The sequence below is a fragment of the Papio anubis genome, chromosome 14, assembly GCF_008728515.1.
Source record: "Papio anubis isolate 15944 chromosome 14, Panubis1.0, whole genome shotgun sequence".
NCBI lineage: Eukaryota > Metazoa > Chordata > Mammalia > Primates > Cercopithecidae > Papio > Papio anubis.
This window is the reverse complement of record NC_044989.1, coordinates 86,754,512-86,768,671: the sequence shown is the minus strand read 5'-3', so window position 1 is coordinate 86,768,671 and position 14,160 is coordinate 86,754,512. Positions and strand designations below refer to the sequence as shown.

General features: G+C 42.5%; 1 protein-coding gene across 1 annotated transcript; it reads right to left on the bottom strand.

Moving 5' to 3' along the window:
• Nucleotides 1-574: 574 nt before the first annotated feature.
• Nucleotides 575-12,667, bottom strand: MRPL35 (mitochondrial ribosomal protein L35). The gene is made up of 4 exons (XM_009184593.1): nucleotides 12,490-12,667; nucleotides 5,007-5,196; nucleotides 4,089-4,233; nucleotides 575-915 (listed from the first exon to the last, which is right to left on the bottom strand). Exons 1-4 carry the CDS (start codon nucleotides 12,530-12,532, stop codon nucleotides 727-729), a joined length of 567 nt encoding a protein of 188 aa, XP_009182857.1. The 5' UTR covers nucleotides 12,533-12,667; the 3' UTR covers nucleotides 575-726.
• Nucleotides 12,668-14,160: the final 1,493 nt, after the last annotated feature.

Genomic DNA, 14,160 nt, shown 5'->3' with positions numbered 1-14,160 from the left:
ATCCCTACTCTAGACAATGACCCAACCAGACCTAGTATAAAAAGGTAGTCTGACCCAGTTAAATTTCGTTGGCAACTGGACACTAGAGACAGGAGCTGAAGGTCACGATGTAGAAAAGAACCTCAAAGGTGCAAGTTAAAGTTATTCCAAAGGAACAGAAACTGTAAGTATGCAAAAGCTGTGTAGAGAAGTTGGTGAACACAAGAGAATGGAGTTAACAATGTAAAAAGAAGCAAGTCACATGCATGGCAGAGCCTAAGCCTAAGCATCCACCTGCCCCTGCTGAGGAGCACCACCCAATTTCTGCTCTTCTTGATGCTGGGGGGTGATTTCTGGGTGGGAGATGGGTTTGGTGAGGTGGTTCCTGAATTCCCAGGCACATATCCTTAAAATAATGTCATACTGTTTGAGCTAACTTGTGGCTTTTGAGTCTTCTTATGTTTGTCCCACTTGAGATTCCTTGCAACTAAAAGAGCCTAACTGAAACAACTAGTTAAGCCAATACCATTTGTTAAAAATAATGCACCATTCTAAATATCTGTTTCTCTAACCAAATCTGGCAAAGTCGGATCCATTAAGTTTTACACTTTTATAAGTTTAATGTTGTCACTGTATGTTTACATATTCATTGGTACAATTTACATCAAGTTTTGTACTTATCCATTTTTGCAAAGATATCATGTACACAAAGATACATATCCAATAACTGAGAAACAAGTGAAACTTCTATACTTTCAGGTTTGTTCGATCATGATACTGCTGATAAGGATCATCGACATACCAGTTTCGCCTCTTCCAGAAGGACGTCGTCATCTTATCTAAGAGTTTACTCTGGGTTTTATTGCAGAACACAAATTCCCTCAATCGCTTTTTTCTTGCAGGTGTCTTTTTCCATAATTTTTTCTTATAGCCAGCCTGTCAGATATTACAAAGAAATGTAAAGCATCATATTATGTATGAAACAACAGGTATCTTCACAACTCAAGGTTTATAGACCCAATAAGAACAAAAACCACACTTCCATAGGGGCTGGAATATTTCTTGGAAAGATGCGATTCTTTACTGGGGCGGGGTCAGGATGGAGAAAGCATGTGTAGTTTGAAAAGAAATAGTAATAAATAGTATTTTAGAAAAAAATGTTACTTAAACTCACAGAAAATAAAACTAAATGTGTGTGGCTGGGAAAGTACAAGATAATGACATAGAATTATAATCACTAACTTAACAGGTATGATCTTACTATCTCTTCAGCAATCTTTAACAACGTACTATTATTCTTATTTTACATCTTTAAAAAAAGAAACCATTGATTAGAGAAGTAGCAGACAGAGGTCTGAGGGCCAATAAGAGTTCTTTTTTTGTTTTGTTTTGAGACAGGGTCTCACGCCGTCATCCAGGCTGGAGTGCAGTGGCGTGACCACAGTCACTGCAGCCTCTACCTCCTGGGTTCCAGTGATCCTCCTGCCTCAGCCTCTCATATAGCTGGGACCACAAGTGTACACCACCATACCCAGCTAATTTTTTAAATTTTGTAGAGATGAGGTCTCGCCATCTTGCCCAGGCTAATAAGAGTTCTTAACCACTGTCTTTCCTAATGTAGAGGAGGATGCAGTGCTGGCTAGGTAACAACATTAATATTTCTTAAGCTGAGTATTACAAGAGCTGAGAAGCACAGTTCTCAAATACATTGCTTCATTTATTCTTTTCACACACAAGGGACCAATTTTTATAGGAAGTACTTTTCTAAGGAATTATAAATATGGTAAGACTATTATTAGGAGTGGTGAAGGAATGGTTAACCCACATATTCAACCCAGAACTTTCATATACACCCATATAGGTATTATTAATTTTGAATAATTAATTTTTAAAGACAGGAAAGGAAAATTAGATTGAATATAAAAACTATAATCATAGCCTGTTTAAAGTAGAAGGGATCTTAGGTGCCACCCAGCTTAACATCTGGCTAAAACCACACAGTGAGCCCTTGGGTCCTTTCAAGCCAAGGGTTCTTTATGGCACAATACCAACTGAACAAAACCATGGCTCTTTGCTGAGAATGTGCCTTGGGTTTCTGACATGTCTTAGTATCATCACTGTGACCATCAACTTCTATAAGGACAGTGATGAAATTAGGAAAGGTTATTTAATAGTTCTGGTTTTAAAATGCTAGAAGTTAGATTTTTGCTACTCACTGCTTACAATTTTAAATGCAAACATTCAAAGCCAAATCTCCACATCTGTGTAATAATTTTATAGTTTGCAGGCCAAACTGGGTTACTATGGATCTCTGACGTACAAACACTTAATTTGCTGCCCTACCACCAGTATCCTTTAAAGATTATTCACGGAATGGAACCACTGTGAAAATGCTTGAATTTTTTTACACAGTCTCTAGATTCAAAAATGGAAGGAGGTAATAAACAATAAATATCAAGGACTGCTGGATGAAACCATGTCACGGAAGATACTTTGTTTTACACATTAGTATGAATTAATCTACCCAGATTTTTTGTTTTTCTCTGAAAATTAGATTTTGAAGAGGCAGGGCATTCTATACCGGGTATACTTTCGGGAGCCCTGAACTGAAGCTAGGTACTATGATTGGAGAGTATGATCGGGTCCTTTACAGTAACATGAGGGCTCCAGAGCCCAGTGAGAGGGATATGGAAAGGAAGGCAAGGAAACCCACCCATTTCATTTTACCTAGGGCTAGAAGAGAACCTGGAAATAATTGGTATAAAAACAAAGTGGGGGCTAGGCGCCATGGCTCATGCCTGTAATCCCAGCACTTTGGGAGGCTGAGGCACGTGGATCACTTAAGGTCAGGAGTTCAAGGCCAGCCTGGCCAATATGGTGAAAACCCGTCTCTACTAAACATACAAAAATTAGCCTGGCATGGTGGTGCATGCCTGTAATCCCAGCTACTCGGAAGGCTGAGGCAGGAGAACGGCTTGAGCCCTGAGGCAGAGGTCACAGTGAGCCAAGATTGTGCCACTGCACTCCAGCCTGGGCAACAGAGTGACACTCTGTCTCAAAAAAAAAGAAAAAAAAAAAACCACACACACACACACAAAAGGGAAGAATGTTTCCAGTGGTCTCAAATTCACAAAACTCAGAACATTAGACCTTTAGTTTAGCTGCTTATGGATTATATGAGCTTCTGCTGACTGGTGTAGGAAACTACCCACCAGTGTTTCAACAGAGATAAGAGCTGAGAGTTCCAATCAACCCATTTATCTACAAATTTAGGACTGTTTATAAAACGGGAGAATCCTTTCAACCTTTCAAACATCAAGAAAGTTCTACCAACTATTTTATTTTTACAGGGAACCAAATTTTGATTTTTAAAGATTTAATTTCCAAGTAATAAAAGGGAATTACGATTTGGGCAGTTACTGTATCTCAAAAATGGTTTTGCAAAACTGGTTGGTCTTTCTTTTTTTTTGAGATGAAGTCTCACTCTGTCACCTAGGCTGGAGTGCAGGGGCGTGATCTTGGCTCACTGCAACCTCCGCCTTCCAGGTTCGAGCGATTCTCCTGCCTCAACCTCCCAAGCAGCTGGGATTACAGGCACCTGCCACAACGCCTGGCTAATTTTTCTATTTTTAGTAGAGATGGGGTTTCACCATTTTGGCCAGGCTGGTCTCGAACTCCTGACCTCAAGTGCCTTGGCCTCCCAAAGTGCTGGGATTACAGGCGTGAGCTACATACAGTGCCTGGCTGAATTCTGTTTCATTTTAATCTGCTCACGCTCCTTTTTTGTTCGAGATGGAGTCTCGCTCTGTCGCCCAGGCTAGAATGCAGTGGTTTGATCTTGACTCACAACAACCTCCACCTCCTGGGTTCAAGCAATTCTCTGCCTCAGCCTCCTGAGTAGATGGGATTACAAGTGCCTGCCACCACGCCTGACTAATTTTTGTATTTTTAGTAGAGACGGGGTTTCACCATGTTGGCTAGGCTGGTCTTGAACTCCTGACCTCGTGATCCACCTGCCTTGGCCTCCCAAAGTGCTGGGATTATAGATGTGAGCCACCACGCCCGGCCTCGCACTCCTTTTTCAATTTAATAACAGTGTGAAGACTCACCTTTCTCCTCACCCATAGGCCAGAATGAAGTCGAAGAAACCTATAGATGACAGCTTTCACAGTCTTTCTCTTGCCTTTTCTTGCACTGAAGTATGTTAGAGATCTGACTGGTAGCTTCAGGACACTTGGAAGCACGGGGGCCAATCTAAAAATATATTTAAAAATTTTTAGTATATAATCAGACTGATTAAAGGATTAAAATTCATATCTCCACTGAGAAATGAGTAAAGCTGCTCCAATGGGATGGAACTAACTTTTCATACACAATATTACTTCCAATGACCCATGACATTAAGCATAAATTAGAATAGCAACCATCACCAACTTGCAAGTCTTCTAAAACCTACCCCCTCAATTCCTGTAAAATAATTCATTCTATTATCATCGCTTGATTTCTTATCCATCTTCCCATCAGATTGCAAACTCCTTGAGGACTTCAATTTGTTGACCTTTGTGTCCTTTTTGCCAACTACAGTGCTAGGCACCCAGGGGTGTTTAACTGGATATTTGCTGACTGAATGACCAACACACGCAGCCCATCCTTACAAGCTGAGCATCTTGTGCACCCTCCACTTTGGATGACAGCTTCCACGCAGGAAAGCACACATACAACATCAGAAGCGTGCTGTATTTGGCATTTTCCTGCCGCAGGCGCCTAGATACATGGATGTCAGTCAGAGTCTCCCACTCAATCAAGCAGAATTCTACATAATTAACTGCAGGTAGGCAAAGAATACCACCTACTTCTAGGATACCTTTGCAGGCATGAATATCTTGGAAAGTTTGTCTAAGCATCATGTTTATTGAAATATACTCTACCAATCAGGCACAGTGGCTCACACCTGTAATCCCAGAACTTTCCAGCTACTCAGGAGGCTGAGGCAGGAGAATATATACCCACAAAGAAATATACTCTACCTATTAAGGATCTCTGAAGTATGCCCACATGTCAGGTTCCTCTCAGATGTGGTAAGTCTGGGAGTGGAAGAAACAACTGGTGTCTGAATATGATTAAAGCGTCCAGTGGACAATGCAGAAATAAGAGAGGCATTCTTGACACAGCTGCGATAGGTTGAAGATGCCAAAATATTCAGGGGCCGTAGGATTCCTGTAAAGATAGGAGCGTATATACTTAATATAATACTCCAAAATATGCATCCAGATATTAAAAATTAAGAGATGTATCAATGCCACCAAGTATTAAATACAATTAACGTGCCCTGAGCATCATATTCATCTGTGAAGCTTTTACCACTTTACTAAGGTAGAACCATAAAATAATTACCGATTTTATGTATACAATTCAACAATTTTTGGAAAATTTAGAGAGCTGCACAATCATCGTCACAATCCAGTCAGATGTTTGCTAGCTCTATGTCCAGTACTAGGAGAAAAAGATGTGTGTAACATTTATTCCCACCTCCCAGATCTTATACTCTGCTGAGACAGAACTCCCACACACAGTACAATGGCAGGTCGGGGATGCACTCGACAAGAGTGGCAAGAGAAAGATTCTCAAAGGAAAGAGAAGAGGCACTTGAGTTCTCTAGAAAGTGAAAGTGCTCTAGAAAGTGAACAGGCCCTGTAGTCCCAGCTACTGGGAGGCTGAGGCAGGAGAATGGCGTGAACCCGGGAGTCGGAGGTTGCAGTGAGCCAAGATCACGCCACTGCACTCCAGCCTGAGCAACAGAGACTCTGTCTCAAAAAAAAGAAAATGAACAGAACCTTAGAAGAGGAGGAACACATTTCAGGCAGGACGAACAACATAAGCAAAGGCATGGGGACTGAAACAAATACAGGTGACCCTTGAACAGCATGGGTTTTAACTGCACAGAGCCACTTACACACAGATTTTCTTCAAAAAAAGTTGTACCTAGTGTGCCTACCTTTCCAGTCTCCCCTTCTACCTCCTCCACCTCTTCTTTCTCTGCAATCGTTTTTTTTTTGTTTTTTTTTTTGTTTTTTTTTTGTTTTTTTTTGCGCAGAGATAGCAAAACCAACTCCTCCTCGGCCTAATCAATGTAAAGATGATGAAGACCTTTATGATGATCCACTTTCACTTAATGAACAGTACCCTATATCTCTTTCTTATGACTTTCTTTTCTCTAGCTTGTTTCATTGTAAGAATACAGTATATAATACATATAACATGAAGGATATATGTTTTTAAAATTCTTTTTTTGAGGCAGGGTCTTACTCTGTGGCCCAGGCTGGAGTGCAGTGGCACAATCATAGCTCACTGCAGCTTTGACCTCCTGGGCTCAATCCATCCTCCCACTTCAGCTTCCCAAGTAGCTGGGACTACAGCACGTGCCACCATGCCTGACTAATTTTTGTAGAGACAGAATTTTGCCATGTTGCCCAGTCCAATCGTGAACACCTAGGCTCAAGTGATCCACCTGCCTCAGCCTCCCAAAGTGTTAGGATTACAGGTGTGAGCCACCATGCCCGGCCTCATAATGTTAATCAATGGTTTATGTTATTGGTAAGGCTTCTGGCCAACAGTAAGCTATTAGTAATTAAGTTTTGGAGGAGCCAAAAGTTATACTCGATTTTCAACTGCTTGGGGGTTGACACCCTACCTGCTGTGTTGTTCCAGGGTCAACTGTACATGTATGGGCTGAGGACCAGACCTGCCTCAGAGGGTGAGACTGCTCGCCTGACTATCAGAGACGCCTTGGGAGAAGTAGTGGGCAGTGGGGTGGAACAGGTCAGAAGGCAGATTTCAGACAGCCTAGATGTGTGGTGTGAATGAAGTCCTCTTATCAGTCCTTCCAACTATGGCCAGACTAATAGTTCATGGCTGCAAATCAGAATCATTCGTGGATCTCTGACTCCACCCATAAATTCTGACTGAAGTCTAGTGTGGGACTCAAAATTGTGCATTAAACAAGTTCCACAGGATGATGAAAATGTCCTCAGAACTTAAAGTATAAAAAAAAAAAATGCACTAATACAAAACTAAAAAAAAAAAAAAAAAAAAAAAGTCCTACAGCTGGAATGTGGTAATGGTTGTACAGCTTGCTAAATTAATAAAAAAATCATAAAACTGTACACATAAAATGGGTAATTTTATGGCATGTAAATTCTACTTCAATAAAGTTGGTTAACAAAAATACTCCAGCCAGGCGAGGTGGCTCATGCCTGTAATCCCAGCACTTTGGGAGGCTGAGGCAGGCGGATCACCCAAGATCAGGAGTTCGAGACCAGCCTGACCAAAATGGAGCAACTCCGTCTCTACTGAAAATACAAAATTAGCCGGGCGTGGTAGTCTGCGCCTATAATTCCAGCTACTCGGGAGGGTGAGGCAGGAGGATCACTTGAACCTGGGAGGAAGAGGTTGTAGTGAGCCGAGACCGCACCACTGCACTCCAGCCTGGGCAACAAGAGTGAAACTCCATCTCAAAAAAAAAAAAAAGAGAGAAAAATACTCCACCTAAGTCTGATGCTCAGCTGGGACTTAGAACTACTCTCCTATTTTCTACTGCACTGATTTCAGATAATAAATGAGGGGCCATGTTGATACAGAAGTGCTAGGATTTGAATCAGATGATTTGGGCTCATATTCTAGCTCTATGACTTCCTTGCTATGTAACCAGGGGCAAGTTATTTAACCTCTCTGTGCCCCAGTTTCCTCAAATTTAAATGAAGTTAATTACAGAGAGATAATGAGACTTGAATGAGATGAAGCATGTAAAGTGCCTGGAGGAGTAGCACAGAGAAAACATTTAACGAATGCTAATGGCAGATAATAAAGAAGAGGGATACTTAGCAAAGATGATACAGGTTGAATATTATCTGAAACGCCTGTGACCAGAAGTATTTTAGATTTTTTAAAATTTTGCATAAAGGAGATATCTTGGAGATGGGACTCAAGTCCAAACACGAAATTCATTTGTTTCATATACATCTTACACATATAGCCTGAAGTTAATTTTATACAATGTTTTAAATAATTTTGTGCATGAAACAAAGTTTTGACTGCCACCCATCACATGAGGTCAGGTAAAGAATTTTCCACCTGTGGGCCGGGCATGGTGGTTCACGCCTGTAATCCCAGCACTTTGGGAGGCCGAGGCAGGCAGATCACGAGGTCAGGAGATCGAGACCATCCTGGCTAACACAGTGAAACCCCGTCTCTACTAAAAATTCAAAAAAAAAATTAGCTGGGCGTGGTGTGGCAGGTGCCTGTAGTCCCAGATACTCAGGAGGCTGAGGCAGGAGAATGGCGTGAACCCGGGAGGCGGAGCTTGCAGTGAGCTGAGATTGTGCCACTGCACTCCAGCCTGGGCAATAGAGTGCGACTCCGTCTCAATAATAATAATAATAATAATAATAATTTTCCACTTGTGGTGTCATGTTGGTACTCAAAAAGTTTCAGATTAGAGATGCCTAACCTGTATATTAATATGTGGCCATCAGTGATAACAGGGCCAGGTGTGGTGGCTCACCCCTGTAATCCCAACACTTTGGGAGGCCGAGGCGGGTGGATGACCTGAGGTCAGGAGCTCGAGACCAGCTTGGCCAACATGTGAAACCCCGTTTCTACTAAAAATAGAAATATTAGCTGGGCAGAGTGGCACGCACCTGTAGTCCCAGCTACTCGGAGGCTGAGGTAGGAGAATTGCTTGAACTTAGGAGGCAGAGGTTGCAGTGAGCTGAGATCATGCCACTGCACTCCAGCCTGGATGACAGAACTAGACTCTGTCTCCAAAAAAGAAAAAGTGACAATTTGCAACTGAAAAGGGTAGTATAAACATTGGTGCAGAAAACTGATGAGACAGCCCTTACATAGGGTCTTGGAAATCAAATAAATAAGTTAAAGAACTGAAAAGATGTGCAGATGTAATAAGGCAGGAGGTAATCTTTGGAAGATTAAGTGCATTGGAGGACTGTAGACAAGAAAATGTTCCAATTTTCATAGGTCATCAGATTTTGGTATCTCTTAGTTAAAAAATTTTTTTAAAAAACTAAGAAATTCTTTTGTTCTCAATTTCTATGAAGATCCTGAGTCTGCACAAGACGTATTTATCAATTTTCGCAAAAAACAAGCTGGGAACGATGGCTTGTTAACGTATTTGTGAAGAGACAGAGTATCAGAACTCCAAGTGATCTCAGTAAGAGAGAAAAACAGATAAAAACCAACAAGATGAAATCAGGAATAAATACACTGAAGTTAGAGAAAATGGTTACGGGAACAACAGGAACTGGGAACTTGGTTGAGAGCAGTTCATGGGAAAGTATGTGGGGAGGCTCTATCTACTGCACCTTCTGGTGGACCAATCATGTGATTAAGCCTGTGAGGGAAACCTAACAGACTAGCTTTGTTAACAAAAGTGCAGTACATCAAGGGAAATAACTAATTTCCTTCAGTCCTCTGCCCCTGTCTGGGCATTTTCATACAGACTAATCTACTCTAAACACACTCTTGTATAGAGAACACAGATGTTTTCACCAAAGAGGTAACACAAAACCAGAGCTTTGAAAGAGTAAGAAGAGACAGAGGGAATAGGATGTACAAAGATGATGATGTACAGTTGGGGAATCACATTGGCCCTATGTGGCATGAATCAAAGGAATGAATGGGGGACATGAACTGCACTGGATGGGAGTGGAGCAGAGTGTGACAGTATAGAAACCAGGAGTCTTCAAGATTTTTGATCCCATGTTTCCTAAAAGAATTTTGAAAAACTGGCCGGGCGCAGTGGCTCACGCCTATAATCCCAGCACTTTGGGAGGCCGAGGCGGGCGGATCATAAGGTCAGGAGATCGAGACCATCCTGGCTAACATGGTGAAACTCTGTCTCTACTAAAAATACAAAACAAAATTAGCCAGGTGTGGTGGCAGGTGCCTGTAGTGGGAGGCTGAGGCAGGAGAATGGCATGAACCCGGGAGGTGGAGCTTGCCGTGAGCCAAGATCGCACCACTGCACTCCAGCCTGGGTGACAAAGCAAGACTCCATCTCAACAACAACAACAAAAAAGAATTTTGAAAAACTACCCTTTCACAAATTCTTAATATCTAAAATATCAAATAGTTTAAATTGTTTAAAAGCCTATAATTTCCAGCATATTTAAAATACTGACATTTAAAAATAAGCTGTCACTTCACTCTTTAAATTGTTTTCAGTAGAATCTAAATTAATACTAAGTTGATAACTACCTACATCATCTATTTAAAAATTACAAGAACTATAAATTCAAGTAGATGAAAAATAACTTTTCATCAAAGGGCACTCCAAAATAATGTAAAAGACAAGCCTGAGTGGGAGAAGATAAAGGACACACACAAACGAAAAACAAAAACAAAACAAAAACTAAATAAGACAATCCAATAGGAAAATGGGCAAAATATTTAAGTGGATATTTCATAAAGGAAATTCAAAAGGCCAATAAACATGTGTAAACACACTACAGCTTGTTACTAATCAGAGAAATGCTTATTTAAATCTCAGTGAGATACCATTGCAAAGCCACCAGATTAACAAAAATTTGTAGGTCTGACAATATCAGGTATTGGTGAGGATGTGGAGCCCCAACAGTTTGGCAATATCAGGCAATGCTGAATATATACATATTCTCTGACCAGGCAGTTTCACAGGGAGTTTCACACACACCCACATCCTTAGAAACAATTAGACTCATGCGCCAGGACAAGATCAATCAGCTTTGTACATAATTGCCCCAAACTGGAAATGGAGAATTGTGGAACAGTCATACAATATTATATAGCAGGCTGGGCGTGGATCGCCTGAGGTCAGGAGTTCGAGACCAGCCTGACCAACATGGAGAAACCCCATCTCTACTAAAAATACAAAATTAGCTGGACGTGGTTGCGCATGCCCGTAATCCCAGCTACTCCAGGGGAATAACTTAAATCTGGGAGGCGGAGGTTGCAGTGAGCCAAGATCATGCCACTGAACTCCAGTTTGGGCAACGAGAGAAACTCCATCCCTCCCAAAAAAAAAAATAAATAAAAATAAAAATTATATATCAATGAGAAAGCATTACAACTACGCAAAATGAATGAATCTCACAATGTAAAAGGCACTAAAGAGTATATACTGCATGAATTAATTCATGTGAAGTTCAAAACCAGACAAAACTATGTTCTTGAGAGATGCACATATACATGCTAAAACCTACTATAGGAAAAATAGGCAATCTAATAGTAACTATAAAAATGAGAACAGTGTTTATATCTGGGGGGGAGTAGAGAATTTTGATATACAGGGGAGAGAGGTGGTGCACTGTTTTGACCTGAGTGTTAAACAGGTGTTTGCTTTAGAATTGTTAAACCATTCATGCATACTACATAAAATTTTCTTCGTATGTATTATATTTTGCGAACACAAAAAATACTTCACATAAAAAAAGCTTTTCTCTAACGGGAAAATTTACATCGTTGCTTTTTCTTGACTCATCTCGTATATTCTCCCACAAAATGTTATCCTAACTTAATATATTTTGTGTGAAAGTAACTTACTGAGCATCTTATGGTATTTAGATGATTTTTAACTTTGTGCAACAAGTACTTAACGTGACGGCAACTTAATTTAGTCGCCTTTACTTCTGCTGTCTCTCAGTCAAGAAGTTCGCATGCCAGCCCTTGTGCCGGGGGCTGTAGTTAAAAATTAAACTGGCCAATTTTTTGTATTTTTAGTAGAGACGGGGTTTCACTGTGGTCTCGATCTCCTGACCTTGTGATCCGCCCGCCTCGGCCTCCCAAAGTGCTGGGATTACAGGCGTGAGCCACCGGTGGTGGGCGCCTGTAGTCCCAGCTACTCAGGAGGCTGAGGCAGGAGAATGGCGTGAACCCGGGAGGCGGAGCTTGCAGTGAGCCGAGATCGCGCCACTGCACTCCAGCCTGGGCGACAGCGCGAGACTCCGTCTCAAAAAAAAAAAAAAAAAAAAATTAAACTGGCCTTCAAGCTTACCGTGTGTCAGGCACTGCCCAAGACGCTTTACGTGCATTATCTCATTTAATCCCCAGGTAGGTGGTATGACCCCCATTGTAAAGGTATATAATCTGAAGTTAGGAGAAATTAATTTTCAAGGTTAAAGGTCCAGAATGGCGGGTCCTAGCCTCCAAATCAGAAAGTTAGGTGAGACTTTTTGGTCTCCCTCGCCCCCTCCGTTCCAGTTTTTCTGGCTTGTTTTCTAGGGAAGAAAAAGCTGGTAAGGAAGTGGAAAATGCGGGACACACAGGCCCGCGTGAGTCCGAGTCAAGGAACCTGGTACAGGCTGCCGGTCACACCGCCCCAGAGAAAATTGGGCTTAACCCTCTTATCTTAAATAATGACCCTTTTTGCTTGTTAACCTCCCTCTAAACGCCCATTCTATCCCGCACCAGTTCCCCGTCCTGTGAAGGCATGCATGGAGTATGTCGCTCTCCACTGACCTGAAGCTGCTCTCACTGCACCAGCAAAGACAAAGGAAGCCATCTTGCCACCCTCGCCTACGGCGGCCGCTTTGGGTTTAAAAGCACAACCGCAAAGGGAATGAAGGGAAAGCAAGGAGGCGGAGTCAAGGAAGAGGAAAATAACAAAGGAGTTGTCCACTCAACTTTTATTCAATGTTATCTGCCGGGTTCCGCTCTTCGCCGCTGTAAAGAGTGCCTATAGAAGGTTCCACAAAATTTATTATTTAAAAAAATTCTTGGGGCCGGGCACGGTGGCTCACGCCTGTAATCCCAGCACTTTGGGAGGCCCAGGCAGGCGGATCACGAGGTCAGAAGTTCGAGACCAGCCTGGCCAACATGATGAAACCCCCGTCTCTACTAAAAATACAAAAAGCAGCCGGGCGCGGTGGCAAGCGCCTGTAATCTCAGCTACTCGGGAGGCGAGGCAGGAGAATCGCTTGAAACCGGAAGGCGGAGGTTGCAGTGAGTCGAGATCGCGCCACTGAAATCCAGTCTGGGCGAAAGAGCGAAACTCCGTCTCAAAAAAAAAAAAAAAAAGAAAGAAAGAAAGAAAAAAAAGAAAAAACAAAAATTCTTGCCGGGCGCGGTGGCTCACGCCTGTAATCGCGGCACTTTGGGCGGCCCAGGCGGGCAGATCACGAGGTCAGCACATTGAGACCATCCTGGCTAACACGGTGAAACCCCGTCTCTACTAAGGGGTACAAAAAATTAGCCGGGCGTGGTGGCACGCGCCTGTAGTCCCAGCTATTCGGGAGGCTGAGGCAGGAGAATCGCTTGAACCCGGGAGGCAGATGTTGCAGTGAGCCGAGATCGAGACACCGCACTCCAGCCTGGGGTACAGAGCGAGATATAGGGGGTGTTACCTTGGAACACTATTGTTGCCAACTTGATCTCCCACCTATGGTGGCCACTTTGAGTCCAAAAATAGGCACATAACGCTAGACAAGTATATTGAGACATTCATAAAAGTTCTTTGAATTGGCAATGGGAGTCATTGCACACTTTTTTTTTTTTTTTTTTTTTTTTTTGAGACGAGGTCTTGGTCTGTTGCTCAGGCTTGAGCGCAGTGGCTGCAGCGATCACAGCTCACTGCAGCCTCGACCTCCTAGGCTCAAGCAATCCTCCCACCTAAGCCTCCTGAGTAGCTGAGACTACAGGCACACACCACCACACCTGGCTAATTTTTAATTTTTTTGTAGAGACCTAGCTCTCACTATGTGAGCCCAGGGTGGTCTCAATTGTTTGGTCCTGGAATCAAACATTTCTCCCACCTCGGCCTCCCAAAGTGCTAGGATTACAGGTGTAAGCCACTGAGCCTGGCCTCACTGCACATTTTTGAACAAGTGAGTGATTTGATTTAAATTTTGCTTTTTAGAGACAGGGTCTGAGTGCAGTGGTGCAATCACTGCAGCCTGTAATTCCTGGGCTCAAGGGATCCTCCCACCACAGCCTTCCAAGTAGCTGGCACCATAGGTATGCACAATCATCCCCTGCTAATTTAAAAAAAATTGTTTGTAGAGATGGGTCTCGCTTTTTTTTTTTTTTTTTTTTTTTTTTGGAGACAGAGTCTCGCTCTGTTGCCCAGGCTGGAGCGCAGCGGCACAATCTTGGCTCACTGCAAGCTCCGCCTCCCAGGTTCATGCCATTCTC

Coding starts and splice junctions, on each gene's coding strand:
- MRPL35 (XM_009184593.1), bottom strand. CDS start 12,532: ATGGCTTCCTTTGTCTTTGCTGGTGCAGTGAGAGCAGCTTCAG. Junction 5,197..12,489: donor TGCAGTGAGAGCAGCTTCAG/GTCAGTGGAGAG, acceptor CTATCTTTACAG/GAATCCTACGGCCCCTGAAT. Junction 916..4,088: donor GCCTATGGGTGAGGAGAAAG/GTGAGTCTTCAC, acceptor AATATCTGACAG/GCTGGCTATAAGAAAAAATT.